At 48.7% G+C, this 19001-nt stretch overlaps 1 protein-coding gene across 1 annotated transcript in view; it reads left to right on the forward strand.

Annotated features, from left to right (window-relative positions):
- The window catches only part of ppm1lb (protein phosphatase, Mg2+/Mn2+ dependent, 1Lb), a 205185-nt gene that overhangs the window by 117654 nt on the left and 68530 nt on the right, over positions 1 to 19001 (forward strand). The window contains exon 2 of the mRNA XM_072474460.1: positions 13923 to 14097. Within this exon, the coding sequence (XP_072330561.1) occupies positions 13923 to 14097 (175 nt within the window). The remainder of the gene's footprint in view (positions 1 to 13922; positions 14098 to 19001) is intronic.

The following is a 19001-nucleotide window of genomic DNA, read 5'->3' on the forward strand; positions in this document are numbered from 1 at the left end:
ACCCGCGCGCAGTGATACAAAAAAGAAGAAAATACAGTCATGAGGTTACATCGGCACATGGCCATTCCTCAATTTGTCAGTTCTGCCACAGTCCTTCTGCTTTCGCAAACTCCTCCGCTGCTTCCGCCGTTCCAAAATAAAAGTCCCTGAGCTTGTAAGTCACCCTCAACTTCACTGGATATACAATGCCGCACCGCACCTTGCTAATGTACAGTGCCCTCTTCACCCGGTTGAAGGCAGCCCGCCCCCTTGCCAGCTCCACCGTAAAGTCCTGGTATACACGTATACCAGCTCCAGCCCACTGCACCACCCGCTTCTGCTTGGCCCAGCTCAGGACCTTCTCCTTCACCCTGTACCTATGGAAGCACAGAGTCACTGCCCTTGGCGGCTCACTCGCCTTTGGTACAGGCCTCCACGACCGATGAGCCCGATCCAGTTCATATCGGGAGGGATCCTCCCCCTCCCCCAATAATTTTGCCAGCATCACGGCAAAGTACTCAGTCGGCTTCGGTCCTCCAACTCCTTCGGGCAGCTCCACAATCCTCAAATTCTGTCGCCTGGATCTGTTTTCCAGGTCTTCCATTTTTCCTCGCAGATCCTTGTTAGTATCCATCACCTTCCGCATCTCTTTTCCCATCGAGGCAAGTTGATTACCGTGCTGTAATAACGTCTCCTCCACTTCCTTCAGCGCCTCCCCTTGCCCTCGCACCTCCGCCACTGCGCTCGCCACCTCCGTCCTCACCGGGGAAACCGCCTCCTCCACCAGCACACTCAAAACCTCCCTCATCTCCTTCCTCACCGTCTCCATGCATTTCTCAATCTGCGCCAACTGCTTTTCAAATTCCGCAGCCATCACCTTAGTTATTTCTTCAGCCGTAAGCAGTGCGGCCTCCCCTGGTGCTCCAGCCTCCATTTTTCCTGGTGACCCCGCGGTGACCTTTCCACTCCCCGACGGACCTCCAGCTGTTTTTTTTCCGGCCGTTTTCTTGCTCACCCTCGACATTTTTCTTTGTTCCTTTTTTCCTCCTGTGTCTCCACTGTGCCTCCTCCGTGCCTTCTCCCTTCTCCTGCCGCCTCCGCGGACCCTGGGACCGGGCTTAAAGCCCCGAAAATGCCGTTGCCGACCGGGAGCCCTCCATTGTGCGGCCGCCTCCCGCCCGCCGTCACTGGAAGTCCTCTTAACCCATTACTTAACACACCGTGGACGCCATCCGTGCGGTGTTGGCCTGGGTGGCACGCATTGTCGGCACCATCTCCTGCTGCTGCACGCGGCTGGACTATTCGAACTGTGCCTGCAGGACCTGGATGCTCGCCGACAACCCCTCATGTCGTCTCTGGCTATTCGACTGCATCTCCATGATTGATGGGACTGTTTGTTCCAGAAGCTCGAGACCCGTCTGGACAGCAGCTCGTTCTTGGGGTCGGCCTGCCCTTCAACCGTCCGCCCCCTCAGGTGCTCCTACCTCCACCGGCTGTGTGGTGAGCACCAGATCGTGTCCCTGAAGCCTCGTCATTAACTTGCCCAATCGAGGTGAGTGTTCCTGGGATGGCGGAGGGTGTTGGAGACGGCTGTGATGAAGAATCACTGTCATCTTCTGACCCACGATCCAGGGTCTCCTGGGTCTCGGGCGGAGGGCTAGTGTCCAAGCTGCTATCAGCGTCACTGCCAGATCCATGGGGAGGGCCCCGGCTGTGGCACTGGCTGGGGACAGGAGACGGCAGATAGAGCCATTCCATCACCAGCAGGTCCTGCAAGTCACAAGGCAAGAAGCATGATTAGACCGGGGGGGGGATTGGGGTGGGCGTGAGGGTGGGGGGAGTGTTATGGGGGTGAGGGTGGTGATGGGGGTGGGTTGGCACCACTGTCACAGGGAACCGCAACAAAGCGGGGTCTCACTTCCTCGTCCGCAGCCGAGCTCCACCTCAGCAACCTCCCGTTCCTCCGGTCCGCCGACTACGTCCAGGGCCCTCTGCTCGGCCATGGTGAGGGGCCGCAGGTCCGGCGGTTCCCCTCCTGCCTTCACCCGCTCCCAGCAGTTGTGCGCAGCCTTCTCCTGGAGGGGTGTAACAGAAAGCGACAGTGTTAGACAGTCCGGCGCATGCAGCCCAGGGGATGGGTAGCTGGTGACCTAAGTGGCCAGGGCACCCAGCCATGGCGGCTGGTATTGGTGCAGGGTAGGAGTTCGCCCGTCCTCTTGGTGGGGGTAAGGTGGGTCACGGGTACACGGGTTACTGCCAGGGGCACAATGCTGCTTACTCACCCTGGCCGCCCTGAGGAGGTCGTGCTGTTTTTTCCGGCATTGCTGGCCCGTCTGAACAGTGTTGCCCACAGCGTTCACGGCCTCTGCCACCGGCGCCCAGGCGCAGCTGGCAGCCTCCTTCCTGGGCCGGGGTACAAGATCATCCGCTAACATGGTTAAAGGATGGTCACGACTGGGAGTTAAATATCCGAGGGTATCAAACTTTTCGGAAGGACAGAGTGGATGGTAAGGGAGGTGGTGTAGCTCTGTTATTTAAGGATGACATCCGGGCAACAGTAAGGGATGACATCGGTGCTATGGAGGATAAGGTTGAATCCATTTGGGTGGAAATCAGGAATAGTAAGGCGAAAAAGTCACTGACAGGAGTAATCTATAGGGCACCAAATAGTAACATTATGGTGGAGCAGGCAATAAACAAAGAAATAACAGATGCATGTAGAAATGGTACAGCAGTTATCATGGGGGATTTTAATCTACATGTTGATTGGTTTAACCAGGTCGGTCAAGGCAGCCTTGAGGAGGAGTTTATAGAATGTATCCGCGATAGTTTCCTAGAACAGTATGGAATGCAATCTATGAGGGAACGAGCGGTCCTAGATCTGGTCCTGTGTAATGAGACAGGATTGATTCAGGATCTCATAGTTAGGGATCCTCTCGGAAGGAGCGATCACAATATGGTGGAATTTAAAATACAGATGGGGGGTGAGAAGGTAAAATCAAGCATTAGTGTTTTGTGCTTAAACAAAGGAGATTACAATGGGATGAGAGAAGAACTAGCTAAGGTAGACTGGGAGCAAAGACTTTATAGTGAAACAGTTGAGGAACAGTGGAGAACCTTCCAAGTGATTTTTCACAGTGCTCAGCAAAGGTTTATACCAACAAAAAGGAAGGTCGGTAAAAAGAGGGGAAATCGACCGTGGATATCTAAGGAAATAAGGGAGAGTATCAAATAACATGCCAGTGACTGATGGAAATGAGGCTATGACAGGTGAGGACCTTGAGAGGGTTGTTATCACCAAGGAGGTAGTGATGGGCAAGCTAATGGGGCTAAAGGTAGACAAGTCTCCTGGACCTGATGGAATGCATTCCAGAGTGCTAAAAGAGATGGCTAGGGAAATTGCAAATGCACTAGTGATAATTTACCAAAATTCACTAGACTCTGGGGTGGTCCCGGCAGATTGGAAATGAGCAAACGTGACACCACTGTTTAAAAAAGGAGGTAGGCAGAAAGCGGGTAATTATAGGCCAGTGAGCTTAACTTCGGTAGTAGGGAAGATGCTGGAATCTATCATCAAGGAAGAAATAGCGAGGCATCTGGATGGTAATTGTCCCATTGGACAGACTCAGCATGGGTTCATAAAGGGCTGGTCGTGCCTAACTAATTTAGTGAAATTTTTTGAGGACATTAACAGTGCGGTAGATAACGGGGAGCCAATGGATGTGGTATATCTGGATTTCCAGAAAGCCTTTGACAAGGTGCCACACAAAAGGTTGTTGCATAAGATAAAGATGCATGGCATTAAGGGGAAAGTAGTAGCATGGATAGAGGATTGGTTAATTAATAGAAAGCAAAGAGTGGGGATTAATGGGTGTTTCTCTGGTTGGCAATCAGTAGCTAGTGGTGTCCCTCAGGGATCAGTGTTGGGCCCACAATTGTTCACAATTTACATAGATGATTTGGAGTTGGGGACCAAGGGCAATGTGTCCAAGTTTGCAGACGACACTAAGATAAGTGGTAAAGCAAAAAGTGCAGAGGATACTGGAAGTCCGCAGAGGGATTTGGATAGGCTAAGTGAATGGGCTTGGGTCTGGCAGATGGAATACAATGTTGACAAATGTGAGGTTATCCATTTTGGTAGGAATAACAGCAAAAGGGATTATTATTTAAATGATAAAATATTAAAACATGCTGCTGTGCAGAGAGACCTGGGTGTGCTAGTGCATGAGTCGCAAAAAGTTGGTTTTCAGGTGCAACAGGTGATTAAGAAGGCACATGGAATTTTGTCCTTCATTGCTAGAGGGATGGAGTTTAAGACTAGGGAGGTTCTGCTGCAATTGTATAAGGTGTTCGTGAGGCCACACCTGGAGTATTGTGTTCAGTTTTGGTCTCCTTACTTGAGAAAGGACGTACTGGCACTGGAGGGTGTGCAGAGGAGATTCACTAGGTTAATCCCAGAGCTGAAGGGGTTGGATTACGAGGAGAGGTTGAGTAGACTGGGACTGTACTCGTTGAATTTAGAAGGATGAGGGGGGATCTTATAGAAACATATAAGATTATGAAGGGAATAGATAGGATAGATGCGGGCAGGTTGTTTCCACTGGCGGGTGAAAGCAGAACTGGGGGGCATAGCCTTAAAATAAGGGGAAGTAGATTTAGGACTGAGTTTAGGAGGAACTTCTTCACCCAAAGGGTTGTGAATCTATGGAATTCCTTGCCCAGTGAAGCAGTAGATGTTCCTTCATTAAATGTTTTTAAGATAAAGATAGATAGCTTTTTGAAGAATAAAGGGATTAAGGGTTATGGTGTTCGGGCCGGAAAGTGGAGCTGAGTCCACAAAAGATCAGCCATGATCTCATTGAATGGTGGAGCAGGCTCGAGGGGCCAGATGGCCTACTCCTGCTCCTAGTTCTTATGTACTCCTTCACCACGTCCAAGAGAGTCTCCAGCTCGGCATTGGTAATCCTCGCTGCCGTCTTGTTGGCTGGGATGGTGTGCGTGGGGAATGCAGTGTGTGTATGCGGCTGCAGCTTGTCAGCATTTTGAGTGTCAATCGTGAAACCGGCGAATCCGGAACCATTTCTCATTAGAATCGATTGCGTTCCACGTGACCCCGGTGCTAGCCCCTTAGCAATAGCGGAATCGGTCCAGGTGTGGTGGAAGTATTTCTGTCGTGAAAGTCCACAAATTCTGCTTTGCCGTTAACGCTTAGTCTCAGAAAGGGAGAAATCCCGCCCCAGTTATTTTTGGTGTCACGGCCGATTAAGATGGGGTAAAAATGATTCACCTACCTTACTACTCCAAGTCTGGCCATAACAGGGTTTTTTGTGAGTTTAGAAGGATGAACGTATTTACGCACTGTCTGTTCTTAACTATTTGGCTGCTGATTGCAAAGCACCTAGTCTGGCAGGCTTTATTGAGTTTAGAACAAAAGAGGTTAATTTTACATCAGTTAAAACCCCACCCAGTTAGATATCAAAAACATTTGGAAAGGTGAACCCCAGTCTTGACCTTTGCAACCTACACACACAGACACACCAGCATGCAGAATTTACAAGTAGTACTGGAGTGACTTTCATGGCCAAATTAAGTTCAATCCTAAAAAGTAAAAATAAATTAAGAGTTCGCTGTTTATGAGTCCTTGGCTGCCTTAGACCTTTCTCCACAGCAGTCTTGAGATTTCAGGAGTTGAAACCCATGTAAAACTGCAATTGCCAGAGACAATTTATTTTTAAAATGTGATGTGTCTTTTCTAGTGGTTGACGATTTTTCCACCTGAGTTTCTTTTCGATGAAAAATGTTGTATCTCTGTGCTGGAATAGACAGAGGTTCTTAACTTGGGAGAGAAGAGAGAGGCTGTGTTTCACTGCCGACATTTCCAGTGTGATGAATGGTTACTGCACCTTTAATGTAATGATCCCTTTAAGACCAGGTTTGGAACCCTGGGGGACTCCGCCTCCGGCTCCACCCCCCAGGGAGCCATATATAAGGTAATGTGCAGTGGGCAGTGAGCACACTTCTCGGTAGCTGACTGGTTCTCTGCTAATTAAAGCCTTTGTATTACCAATCATCTCTCTCGAGTTGTAATTGAGGGTATCTCAATTTAATTAGCAGACTACTTCAAGATGGACAGCGGTCTAAAGCCGGAGAAGCTCAATTTGGATGCTCGGTCGCCGGAGGCCGCATAAATGTTTAAATACTGGCTCCGGTGTTTTGAGGCCTACCTGGACTCCTCGGACACTACAGTCGACGGACCTCGCAAGCTGAGCCTACTACGCGCCCGGGTGGGCCACAGACTCCCCTTCGCGATCGAGAAGGCCACCACGTACAAGGCGGCGGTCGAAATCCTGCGGAAGGACTTCGTTAAGGCAATAAACGAGGTACACGCCCGGCATTTGCTCTCGACCTGCCGGCAACGCTCCGGGGAAACACTAGACGAGTACGTGGAAAGACTGAGGAACTGCGACCACAAGGAGGTGACGGCAGAAGTCCATATGAACTTGCACATCCGCGATGCTTTTGTGTCCGGTATACGATCCACATACATCAGGCAGCGACTCCTCGAAGACGGAGCAAAAGACCTTCAAGGCACGGTAACGCTCACCTCCTCTCTGGAAGTGGCCCACCATAATCTCCACACGTACTCCACGGACCCTGCGAGCCCCTCTCGGTCCCCTCCAGACTCGGCCACGCTACTGGCCTGCGCCGTGCAGCGACCCGCTCACACCGGGGGCACACCGTGCTATTTCTGTGGGCAAGGCCATCACCCATGGCAGCGTTGCCCAGCCCGCTCCGCTATCTGCAACGACTGCGGAAAGAAGGGGCATTTCACAAAGGTCTGCTTGGCTGGGCCCAAGGCCCAGAAACAAAAGTCTCATCAGGCCAAAGATCGAGCTCCCAGGCCCACAGGCCCCGCAACACGGCTGCGCGCCGGTCGGACACGCCCCCTTCTGACGCGTCATCGGCCTCGTGCGAGTCATGGGGGTGGCCATCTTCAAAATCCGAAACGTGCGATCGACTTCGGTGGCCATTTTGTGACTCCGGGCGGCCATTTTGTGAGTCCGACTCAGCTGAGGACTCTGATTACCCGCAACTGGGAGAGCTCACGCTCGACCAATCACGGCCTAAGCACCTGTGGAACTCCATGATGCTGGTCCAAATCAACGGGCGCGACACCCCCTGTCTCTTCGACTCCGGGAGCACGGAGAGCTTTATCCACCCAGAAACGGTAAGGCGCTGCTCCTTGCACACCTATCCCGCCTCCCAAACTATCGCTCTCGCCTCTGGGTCCCACTCGTTCCAAATCACGGGGTATTGTGTCGCGAACCTCACGATCCAGGGCGCCGAATACGCCCGTTTCAAACTTTATATCCTCCCTCACTTCTGCGCTCCCCTGCTGCTCGGTCTGGAATTTCAGTGTAGCCACTGAAGCCTGACACTGAAGTTTGGCGGACCCCTGCCCCCACTCACGGTATGTAGCCTGGCAACACTTAAAGTTGCACCACCCCCACCTCTTCGCGAACCTCACTCCCGACTGTAAGCCCGTCGCCACCAGGAGTCGACGGTACAGTTCCTAAGATATGACTTTTATCAAGTCAGAGGTTCAGCGGTTGCTGAAAGAAGGGGTCATAGAGGTTAGCAACAGCCCCTGGAGAGCACAAGTATTGGTAGTCCGGTCTGGGGAAAAGAAACGGATGGTGGTGGACTATAGTCAAACCATTAATCATTTTCCGCAGCTCGATGCGTACCCCCTTCCCCGCATAGCAGAAATGGTTAACCAGATCTCCCAGTACCAGGTATTCTCCACCATTGACCTAAAATCCGCCTACCATCAGCTCCCTATCCGCCCGGAGGACCGCCTCTACACGGCCTTCGAAGCAGCCGGTCGGCTTTTTCACTTCCTCAGGGTCTCTTTTGGCGTCACAAATGCGGTCTCCGTTTTTCAAAGCGCGATGGACCAAATGGTGAACCAGTACGGCTTACGGGCTACTTACCCGTACTTGGACAATGTCGCCATCTGCGGCCATGTCCAGCAGGACCATGACGCAAACCTAAAAAGTTCCTTCAGACAACCCGGGCCCTCAATCTGACCTACAACAAAGAGAAATGCGTTTTCCACACAACCCGATTAGCCATCCTCGGCTACGTCGTGGAAAGCGGGGTCCTAGGCCCAGACCCCGACCGCATGCGCCCCCTTAAGGAACTTCCCCATAGCCTCAAGGCTCTCAAACGGTGCTTGGGGCTCTTTTCCTATTCCGCCCAGAGGGTCCCCAGATATGCGGACAAAGCCCGACCACTCATTAAGACCTCGGTTTTTCCCCTCACGGCTGAGGCCCAGTCGGCCTTCAGTCGCATCAAGGCCGATATCATCAAGGGCGCCATGCACACGGTGGACGAAACTATCAGTTAGAAAGCGATGCATCAGACGTCGCCCTGGCTGCTAACCTCTACCAGGCAGGCAGGCCAGTATCATTTTTCTCCCGAACCCTCACTGCCTCGGAAATTCTGCACTCTTCAGTCGAGAAGGAGGCACAAGCCAATGTGGAGGCCGTGCGGTACTGGAGGCACTACCTAACCGGTAGGAGGTTCGCCCTAGTCACCGACCAACGGTCGGTAGCTTTCATGTTTGATAACGCACAACGGAGCAAAATAAAAAATGATAACATTTTGAGGTGGAGGATCGAACTCTCCACCTACGCGTACGATATTACATATCATCCGGGGAAGCTCAACGGGTCCCCAGATGCCCTGTCCCGCAGCACGTGCGCCAACGCGCAGAAAGAACGTCTGCGGGCCATCCACGATGACCTCTGTCACCGGGTGGTCACCCGGCTTGCTCATTTCATCAAGTCCTGAAACCTACCTTACTCCACCGAGGTATGCAGCTGTATAGAACCTTAGTTAGGCCACACTTGGAGTATAGTGTTCAATTCTGGTCGCCACACTACCAGAAGGATGTGGAGGCTTTAGAGAGGGTGCAGAAGAGATTTACCAGAATGTTGCCTGGTATGGAGGGCATAAGCTATGAGGAGCGATTGAATAAACTCGGTTTGTTCTCACTGGAACGAAGGAGGTTGAGGGGCGACCTGATAGAGGTATACAAAATTATGAGGGGCATAGACAGAGTGGATAGTCAGAGGCTTTTCCCCAGGGTAGAGGGGTCAATTACTAGGGGGCATAGGTTTAAGGTGAGAGGGGCAAAGTTTAGAGTAGATGTACGAGGCAAGTTTTTTACGCAGAGGGTAGTGGGTGCCTGGAACTCACTACCGGAGGAGGTAGTGGAGGCAGGGACGATAGGGACATTTAAGGGGCATCTTGACAAATATATGAATAGGATGGGAATAGAAGGATACGGACCCAGGAAGGGTAGAAGATTGTAGCTTAGTCGGGCAGTATGGTCGGCACGGGCTTGGAGGGCCGAAGGGCCTGTTCCTGTGCTGTACATTTCTTTGTTCTTTGTTCTTTGAGGTCAAGGCCATGACCAAGGTTTGCCAGATCTGTGCAGAGTGCAAACCGCACTTCTATCAACCAGCCAAGGCTCGCCTGGTGAAAGCCTCTGGGCCCTTTGAGCGACTAAGCGTGGACTTCAAAGGGCCCCTCCCGTCCACCAACCGCAACATCTACTTCCTCACTGTCATCGACGAATTCTCCCGCTTCCCATTCGCTGTCCTCTGCCCCGATATGACCTCGGCCACCGTAATCAAGGCACTGCACAGCATCGTTACCCTGTTTGGTTTCCCCGCTTATATCCACAGCGACCGGGGTACATCGTTCATGAGCGATGAGCTGCGTCAGTATCTGCTCAACAAGGGCATCGCCTCGAGCAGAACGACCAGCTATAACCCGTGGGGAAACGGGCAAGTGGAGAGGGAGAACGTGACAGTTTGGAAGGCTCTCCTTCTAGCCTTATGGTCAAGAAGTCTCCCATCCACCCGCGGGCAGGAGGTCCTACCCGATGCCCTACACTCCTACGCTCCTCTGCACGGCCATGAACGAGACCCCTCACAATCGCTTGTTTGTCTTCCCCAGGAAGTCCACCTCTGGGGTCTTGCTTCCACGTTGGCTGACGACTCTGGGACCAGTTCTATTCCGGAGGCACGCAAGGAGCCATAAGACGGACCCTCTAGTCGAGAGGGTCCAGCTGCTGCATGCGAACCCCCAAACGCCTACGTCGAGCACCTCGACGGAAGGCAAGACACAGTTTCCCTGCGAGACCTGGCACCCGATGGCTCTCCCATCGACGCCCCCCCCTCTACCGACGACGCTCCCCTCCCCGCATAGCCCCCCCCCCACTGGCGCCGGCACCAATCACCCTAGTTACCCCGGATAACCCCCCTGCTCCACCACGGGCAAAGGCTCAGACCACCGTGCTCCTGTATAGACCCCCACTGAAGACGCCCATGTCCGCCGCACCACCGCCGGAGCTGAGAAGGTCAACAAGGACAATCAGACCACCCAAAAGACTGGACATGTAATTCCACTTCACCCCCGATGGACTCTGTTTTCTTTTAAAACGGGGTGAATGTGATGAATGGTTACTGCACCTTTAATGTAATGATCCCTTTAAGACCGGGTTTGGAACCCTGGGGAACTCCGCCTCCGGCTCCACCCCCCAGGGAGCCATATATAAGGTAAAGTCCAGTGGGCAGTGTTCAGTGAGCACACTTCCCGGTTGCTAACCTGTTTCTCTGCTAATTAAAGCCTTTGTATTAGCAATCATCTCTCTCGAGTTGTAATTGAGGGTATCTCATCCAAGCTTCTCTTTTAACAGTTTTCATGCTATATTCAAAAGAAGAGATAGTTATTCCAGTCACATGATCCCCCCCCCCCCCCCCCCCCCCCCCACCATAATGATTTCAGAAGGTGTTTGTTTAGCTTATGTTTGAATCGACTATGGCTATTGACTCTGGCCTATAATGGTCCAGCATTAGCTTCTGAATGACTCATTGTCTATCTTGATAATCCTCCAGGGGCGGCACAGTGGTTTAGGGACCCGGGTTCAATTCCGGCCTTGGGTGACTGTGTGAAATTTGCATAATCTCTCCATGTCTGCTTGGTTTTCTCCAGGTGCTCTGGCTTCCTCACGCAGTCCAACGATATGCAGGTTAGATGATTAGCCATGCTAAATTGCCCCTTAATGTCCAAAGATGTGCAGATTAGATGGGGTTGCCGGAATAGGGTGGGGGAGTGGGCCTAGGTAGGCAATTCTTTGGGAGGGTCAGTGCAGACTCAATGGGCCAAATGGCCTCCTTCGGCAATGCAGGGATTCTATGATTGATGAAATAGGAAAAACACCTTTCATGTCCCAGGAGATTTTCTGTCTCTGCTTGAGAGTTAGCCTTATAGAATTACAAATGTGATATATACAGTTTTCAGTAACTCCTTTGACGTTGATCTTGACACCATCAGTTGTGGCATTCCATGGAAGGATGCTGTGGCATGTCTGAATTGTAACTCACATCGAAGCTTTCCAGAAACTGGTTAACTTACAATGCCACACAGCAGTAATCTTAAATCAGTCTTTCCTTGCTTCAAAAAGTCCTTTTTAAATAGTTCAATATATATGTTTGAGAAGGCAGTGAAATTACAGTTTGCCATCAATCATGCACAAGAAGGCACAATTGCTTTTCACATTGTACTAGCCTCTTGCTGCTCAATTGTAGTATATATTTTTGCCACTACCTGACATTAGTGCTGAAAAACATACTAGTGGTGGCAGGGTGGTGCAGTGGTTAGCACTGCTGCCTCACGGCGCCGAGGACCCGGGTTCAATCCTGGCCGTGGGTCCCTGTGGAGTTTGCACATTCTCCCCGTGTCTGCGTGGGTCTCACCCCCACAACGCCAAGATGTGCAGGCTAGGTGGATTGGCCACGCTAAATTCCCCCTTAGTTGGAATTTTTTGAAAAAAACATACTTAGACACAGATGGTTCAGTATTGATTGTACCTATTGCAACTATGAGGCAAATTCACAGTTACCTCCAAAAATGCCACTGGCAAATTGGAATTACACTGAGTTGAGTTCAGTTCCTGGCAGTCACACACTACAGGTTTGAGTTCCAATCTTACATTCCCCAGACAGTTTAATGTTCAGCCATGGAGGTGAAGAATGTTCTCGGATTTTGCAGGGTCATTGGAAACTTATGACCACTAAATTGTTAATTCAGGAGAGGAAAGACAGACATAAAGCACCTTTCTCTGTGGCATACATGGCACCTGTCACCTGAGGAGGAATTACAATAACTACTCCCCCTGGCCAAAGGATGCTGTGGATAGATAACAGCTCCTGAAGCTGCTACAAAGGATAAATCATGAAAAATGCAAAATAGATCGACTGAATTCCAAAGTAATCGCGTCAAAAGCCCACAGCTATGAAGCTAATTTAAAACGTGTCTCTTGCGTACTGTGCATTTATATTACAGAATGGAAAATATATATTGCAACTTATTGAAATATTCTGGACAATTCAGATAATGTCCTACTGTAATTCTGGTGCTTTGGAAGCAGGGTTGAGTGAATAGTATTGAGTTTGTATGAAACAAAATCCCATGTGGTGTCACTCTTATCTTTTAACTGGATTTATCAATACATTTAGAAATGCTGCTTTGATGCTGTTTCATCTTTTCTCTCTCTTGTGAGGTTACTTCGCCACAAAAAACAAGAAACCTGACAAAATGCAGCCAACTGCTCCAATACTGCACGAATATGAAAATGAAAAAATGAAAATGAAATTAAAATCGCTTATTGTCACAAGTAAGCTTCAAATGAAATTACTGTGAAAGGCCTCTAGTCGCCACATTCCGGCGCCTGTTCGGGGAGGCTGGTACGGGAATTGAACCCGCGCTGCTGGCCTGCTTTGGTCTGCTTTAAAAGCCAGCTATTTAGCCCTGTGCTAAACCAGCTCCACAGTTCTGCCTTGGAATAATTTTTACCTCTAAAATCATAAACAACATCAAATAGACTATCACTTCATAACTAGTATGGTAAACAATCAACAGACCATGACAGGAACAGACAGAGAGTACAAATCTTTTTTTTAAATACATTTAGAGTGCCCAATTCATTTTTTTTCCAATTAAGGGGCAATTTAGCATAGCCAATCCACCTACCCTGCACATCTTTGGGTTGTGGGGGTGAAACCCACGCAAACAAGGGGAGAATGTCAAAACTCCACACGGACAGGGACCCAGAGCCGGTTTCGAACCTGGGACCTCGGCGTCGTGAAGTGGCTGTGCTAACCACTGCACCACCGTGCTGCCCCCAGAGAGTACAAATCTAAGAGTAAATCAACCGATAAGGCTAGGGGTTACAAATATAATAAAAGGACAAAACCTAAGGCCCCATATCTGAATACATTTAGTGTTCGAAACAAAACAGATGAACTGTTAGTGCAAATGGAGATAAACAAGTACATTCCAATAGCCGTTGCAGAGACATGGCTGCAGAATGAAAAATTGAAAGGAATGTGACATTTAGGAAGGACGGGAAGGTAGGAAAAATGTGGAGAGGGGTTCTGTTAATTAAAGATGACAGTCGCACAACAGAACGGAATGACCCAAGTTCAGGAAAACAGGAAGCGGTTTGGGTAGAGATGAGGAATGATAAAGGCAGAAAGCCACTTGGAGGAGTGGCGCACAGGCCCCCTAATAGTAATCACATGGTAGGATGGGGTATCAAAGAAAAAGTAGTGTGTTAATGTAAGCCTACTTGTGACACTAATAAGGATTATTATTATATTCACTTCTGTGTAAATTGGGAAAGAGATGAATTTTTCATTTAAAACACATCGGTGTTTACTTGACAGTCAGCAATGTCACATAAATATTCTCAACAGTGATTAGAATTGCTGAATTCCTACAATATATATGTTCCTATATTCTGTAACGTAACTGTCATAAATATTTGGTTGGCATTCCTTTGAGCACTTTTACCTTTCTCTCTGCAGTCTGCTGCGGAATATGTGAAGATACACTTGCCCGAGGCTCTGAAGCAACATCTACAAGACTATGAAAAAGATAAGGAAAATAGTGTGTTATCTCATCAATCAATCCTGGAACAGCAGATTCTTGCAATAGACCGTAAAGTGCTTGAAAAACTCTCTGCCGCCTATGATGAGGCAGGTAAGTGTCATTGGAAAATTTCCAACACCTTTCGGGCACACGTTAATCATTTGATGTGGGGTTTTTTCTTGCAGATTACTGTCAGTAAAAACATTATTTTGTTTACAATACATGCTCTGGAAAGCTGTATTATCACAAATAATCTTAACAGACCTAATCAGTGTGACTATGTACATTACAGACTCTAAAGGTAATACTCAATGTCATTTGGGCACAGACCCGTGAACCACAAAGTGAATCTAATATTCATCACACTAGATTAATTTGCACTACAAATGGCTCTTGGCCTGAGCCACTAGTGCAATCTAACATCGGCTGCAGACACTTGCACTGGATGGCCTCAGTTCCCTAAGCCAAACCCCAAACACATTTATTGAATGGCTATTAACTTCTGACTGATTATTCTTTTACTTTGTTCCCGATGTGGACTTCTTGCTACGGTCTGATTCCACAGTTGCTGAATGTGAATTCTTGGCAGTTTGGGTTTTGTTCACTAATCATCCAACTGGGAAAAACATCATGAAAAGAGCTCAGTCTGATGCTTCCTTGCCATCCACACAAAAGGGAATTTCACATTCCTTGTCACAGGTTTGTTGCCCATCATAATGGTTAGAGCTGCAGTCAACGCATCTGATACTGGTGCTCGGCCCATTGCACCTGCAAATGTGAGAGTTAATGCCTGTTTAAGCCTCTTTGCCAGATTGTACCATGATTGGCTGCAGCATGCATTGATACAATCAGTTTGTTCAGGCATTCAGCAGTCATACAGTTGGCCCTGAAAGGGATGAATAGAGGCCACAAGAAAGCTAAGCCATAATTGTTTTGATTTACCTTCATATGAAGCCAAGAGGAACAGGGGTGCCCTGGCCAATTTCAGATTGAAAGCACAGGCAGTTGCTAGTAATTGCTCATCTCACTTCAAATTCCCATCCCCTATCTGGCTCTCCTGAAGATCATAGACGGCCTCAGAGCCAGCACATCTTGCTGACCCCTTTCCCATCCACTTCCCTTACCAGAACCAGCAAGCTGCCTCTGGAGCTATTAATAAAAAGAACAAGGAACTTTCATGTGTACAATGCCTTTTACAACATCAGGATTTACCAAAGTACTTTACACCAATCAAAGAATGGAACTTGAAGTTCAACGGTTCAGTCTTAAGGAGGCTGGCAAGCCAATTTGTCATAATCCTGCCGTAAAATACATCAGGTGCTTCATCTGCATTTCACTGGAATTACAGACCAATTTGGAGATGATGCATTATTTTTAAAGCCATTGGTTTTGGAGCAGATCCAGCAAAGATTCAGCAGAATGATACAAAAAGGGAATGATAAAAAAAGAGAGGAATCGAGCGGCAGAATCTTACCAAAACATGGCGAAGTGTCAGTCCCTGTGAGAAGAACGGAGTGTCAGCAGGATTTCTCATGAAATCTTAATTTAATAATTTTTAATAATCTTTATTGTCACAAGTAGACTTACATTAACACTGCAATGAAGTTACTGTGAAAATCCCCGAGTCGCCCCATTCCGGCGCCTGTTCGGGTACACAGAGGGAGAATTCAGGATGTCCAAATGACCTAACAGCACGTCTTTCGGGACTTGTGGGAGGAAACCAGAGCGCCCGGAGGAAACCCACGCAGAACGTGCAGACTCCACACAGACAGTGACCCAAGCCGGGTATCGAACCTGGGACCCTGGAGCTATGAAGCAACCCACTCTGCTATTGGAAATGTTGCAGCACTTAGAAAACAGAAGTGATTGGGCACAGTTAATGCCATCACTCTGGCAAGGCGGGGACCGGCTTCAAACAATCAGGACGCTTTCTTTAAAGAGCGCCACACCAGCACAGCTGCTGAAAGGCACCTGGGCCATATTCAGCAGTTATTACCGGCAGATCACCCCCTCCTCGTCAGCAGATCAACCCCCTCCCCCACCCAAAGGGGCTATGCTTAATTCTGCACCCCCAGAGGGATACCTTCGGAATTCCGGAGAGGGTGCTCACTAATGACATGGTAATGTATTAAAATGAGGCTCCTAGACTCCCACGGCACAATTCACACTAGATCCCGAAAGCCAATCACGCTGGAGAAAATCAAATTTTTCACTTCTCTCTGGATTTTCTCACAGTCGGAGAGAGGAGGCTCAAAATCGCCCCGACATATACGAAGCAGTTGAGTTGAGGTACTGATGACCGAAGAACTAATTGAACACCAGAATTGGTTTAAGAGATTCAATGGCCTACTCCCATTTGAATGTTTTCCTGCCTCATAATTTAGATGGCAAAACCAATTACATTTTTCATTTAGGATTAATTTCAGCTTTGTAGTTTGGTCTCAAAATTATTCCCATGGAGTTCAAGTTGATTTGATGCTCTCTGACTCAAATGTTTGAGATCTCAGTTGCAGTGGATGTATTCTTAGGCTTTTTAGAACAATTAAATATGAGATTTAAAATGCATATGGTCGGTGAGATTGGAACCGAGGACTGGATATGTGGTAAAACCAGTGAGTGAACCACAAATAGTTATTCAACAATATCAGTGGTAAATATGTGAAACTTCTACATATACAAAAAGAAAACCCCCAAAAGTGGCTCCTCTTATTTACGAATGGTAAGACTCTTCCATACATAGGGACCGTACTGTACTGTAACTGTAACTATACTGTGAAACTCTCACGAGACTCATATGGGCACCCCAATTGATATCCCTGTGGAACTGGTGGAATATAAACTCCGCCGCCCGTGGGACTTGGACTTGCAAAAAAAATTGGCTCATTAAAGCCAGCCCAGACTGGGACGGGCGAGAGCAGTTCTCCCGATTGGGGACTTCTAAGCTGCATTGCGGCCTTTGCTTTTGTTGTCAAATCAAACATCTTTTGGATTTTCATTCTCGGGCCTCCTGAGCTTTTATACTGGTGACGAGGAAAATAACGCTGCAATCCTGGACTTCCAGACCGGTCCGGAATTCCCCGGCATGGGAACGAGGTTGGCAAGACTTTCAAAATGGTGCTTTTCAGAAGACGAGGGGCCACTGACGCAGGCGTAGAAGATTGGGCCCAGAATACCAAACGGATGTGGTATTTCATCCAGGCAATTAGTACTGTTGGAGACGGCCAACAAAAGGTAATTCACCTGACTCCTGCAGGACCCTGACATTCTTCGTAACCAAGAACCTCACCTAGCCGGCAGCCCCAGACTCGAACACGTTGAGCGAACTCGTGGAACTTGTTGTGAATCAGTACAACCCTAAACCGTCGGTAATAATGCAGAGATAATGCTTTAGTACAGCCAGGCAAACCCCTGGGGAATCGGTTACCGAGTTTTTGATGCGCCTTCGCAAGTTAAACAAGCATTGTGTCTTCGGCCCATCCCTCCCTGTTCAGAGATTGTTTTGTGTATGGCGTAAACAATGTAGTGACCCAAATGAAGATGTTAGCGGGCCTGCCTTGGATCTAAGAAAAGTGCCATAGAACTGTCCAGGGTTCCATGGACTATGACGTGTACAGCGTTGGCCGGCTCCCATTCCGATGAGTGATTCTCTCTCCAAGGATAGGACTTGCGTGACCCAGTCACCTCTAATACAGCACCATGGTCAGACCCGCTGGCCAAGTGCCACCACAGCTGGCAAAATATCTCCCCAGTGGACAATGAGGAGTAACCACAACAGTGCTGCACTTATAGTCGAAGGAACCGTGGGGGCCGAGGCTACCAGAATTGACCAGGGCTTTGCACATTGCCCCAATCAAAGAAGATGACCTCATGCAGTTAAACTGCATCAGGGCCCCCAAAGTAGCCCCAATAAGAATAGTGCTCCAAGTTAATGGTCACTCTTGGATATGGAAATCAATACGGGAACTGCTATTTCAATTATTGGATGACAGACATTTCATAAGCTTTTTGGGGTGATCCAGCACCTGGGCTTGAAGGATACCAAGGCCCGGCTGGCAACATACACCGTAGAACCTTTGATCATCATTGGGACTACGGTGACCCCAGTTACCCACGGACAACAGATCTTCAAAGCTGGACATGAATCACGCATACCTCCAGCTGGCGTTAGATGCGGCATCCAGAAAATATGTAACCGTCAATGACCACAGGGTGTTGTACAAGTTAACCTGGCTTCCATTCAGAGTGTCAGCGGCATATGCAATTTTCCAGCAGCTGGTGGAAAACATCCTCCAAGGGCTCCCCAGATTGGCTGTCTACCTGAATGATGTACTCATTACAGGAGCCACTGAGAAGGAACACCTGGGCAACCTGGAAGCGGTCCTCGGATGGTTTTGTGACATAATTGTCTGCCTGAAAAGGGGTAAATGCGTATTCCAGGTGAAAGAGGACATATATTTGAGGCCCACTGTCACCAGACTCCTAAATGACCCTCTTATGGACTGACCTCATTAACACTACACCCCTGGAAGCTTCATCCGATGCCAGTGCTTATGTAGTTACATTGTATACCTTGTGTTGCCCTATTATGTATTTTCTTTTATTCCCTTTTCTTCTCATGTACTTAATGATCTGTTGAGCTGCTCACAGAAAAATACTTTTCACTGAACCTCGGTACACGTGACAATAAACAAATCCAATCCAATATTTGGAATACTGCAACTATAAGGATGGATTGCATCTGGTGGAGAAACGGTCCAGGCCATCAAGGGAGCCCGACACCTCAGAATGCGACAGAGCTGAGGTTGTTCCTAGGGCTTGTCAACTATTATGGAAAGTTCATCCCGAATGGCTACCTTGTCGGCGCCTCTACATGCTTCTAAAAAAGAACCAGAAATGGGATGTGAAAAGCACCGTAAGTGGAAGCATTTGCCAAGATGAAGCAGCAACTGCTATCTTCAAAACTGTTGACACATTACAGAACCATTGAAGCCACTCGTCCTCACATGTGATGCCTC

This window comes from Scyliorhinus torazame, chromosome 14, assembly GCF_047496885.1.
Source record: "Scyliorhinus torazame isolate Kashiwa2021f chromosome 14, sScyTor2.1, whole genome shotgun sequence".
Taxonomy (NCBI): Eukaryota; Metazoa; Chordata; class Chondrichthyes; order Carcharhiniformes; family Scyliorhinidae; genus Scyliorhinus; species Scyliorhinus torazame.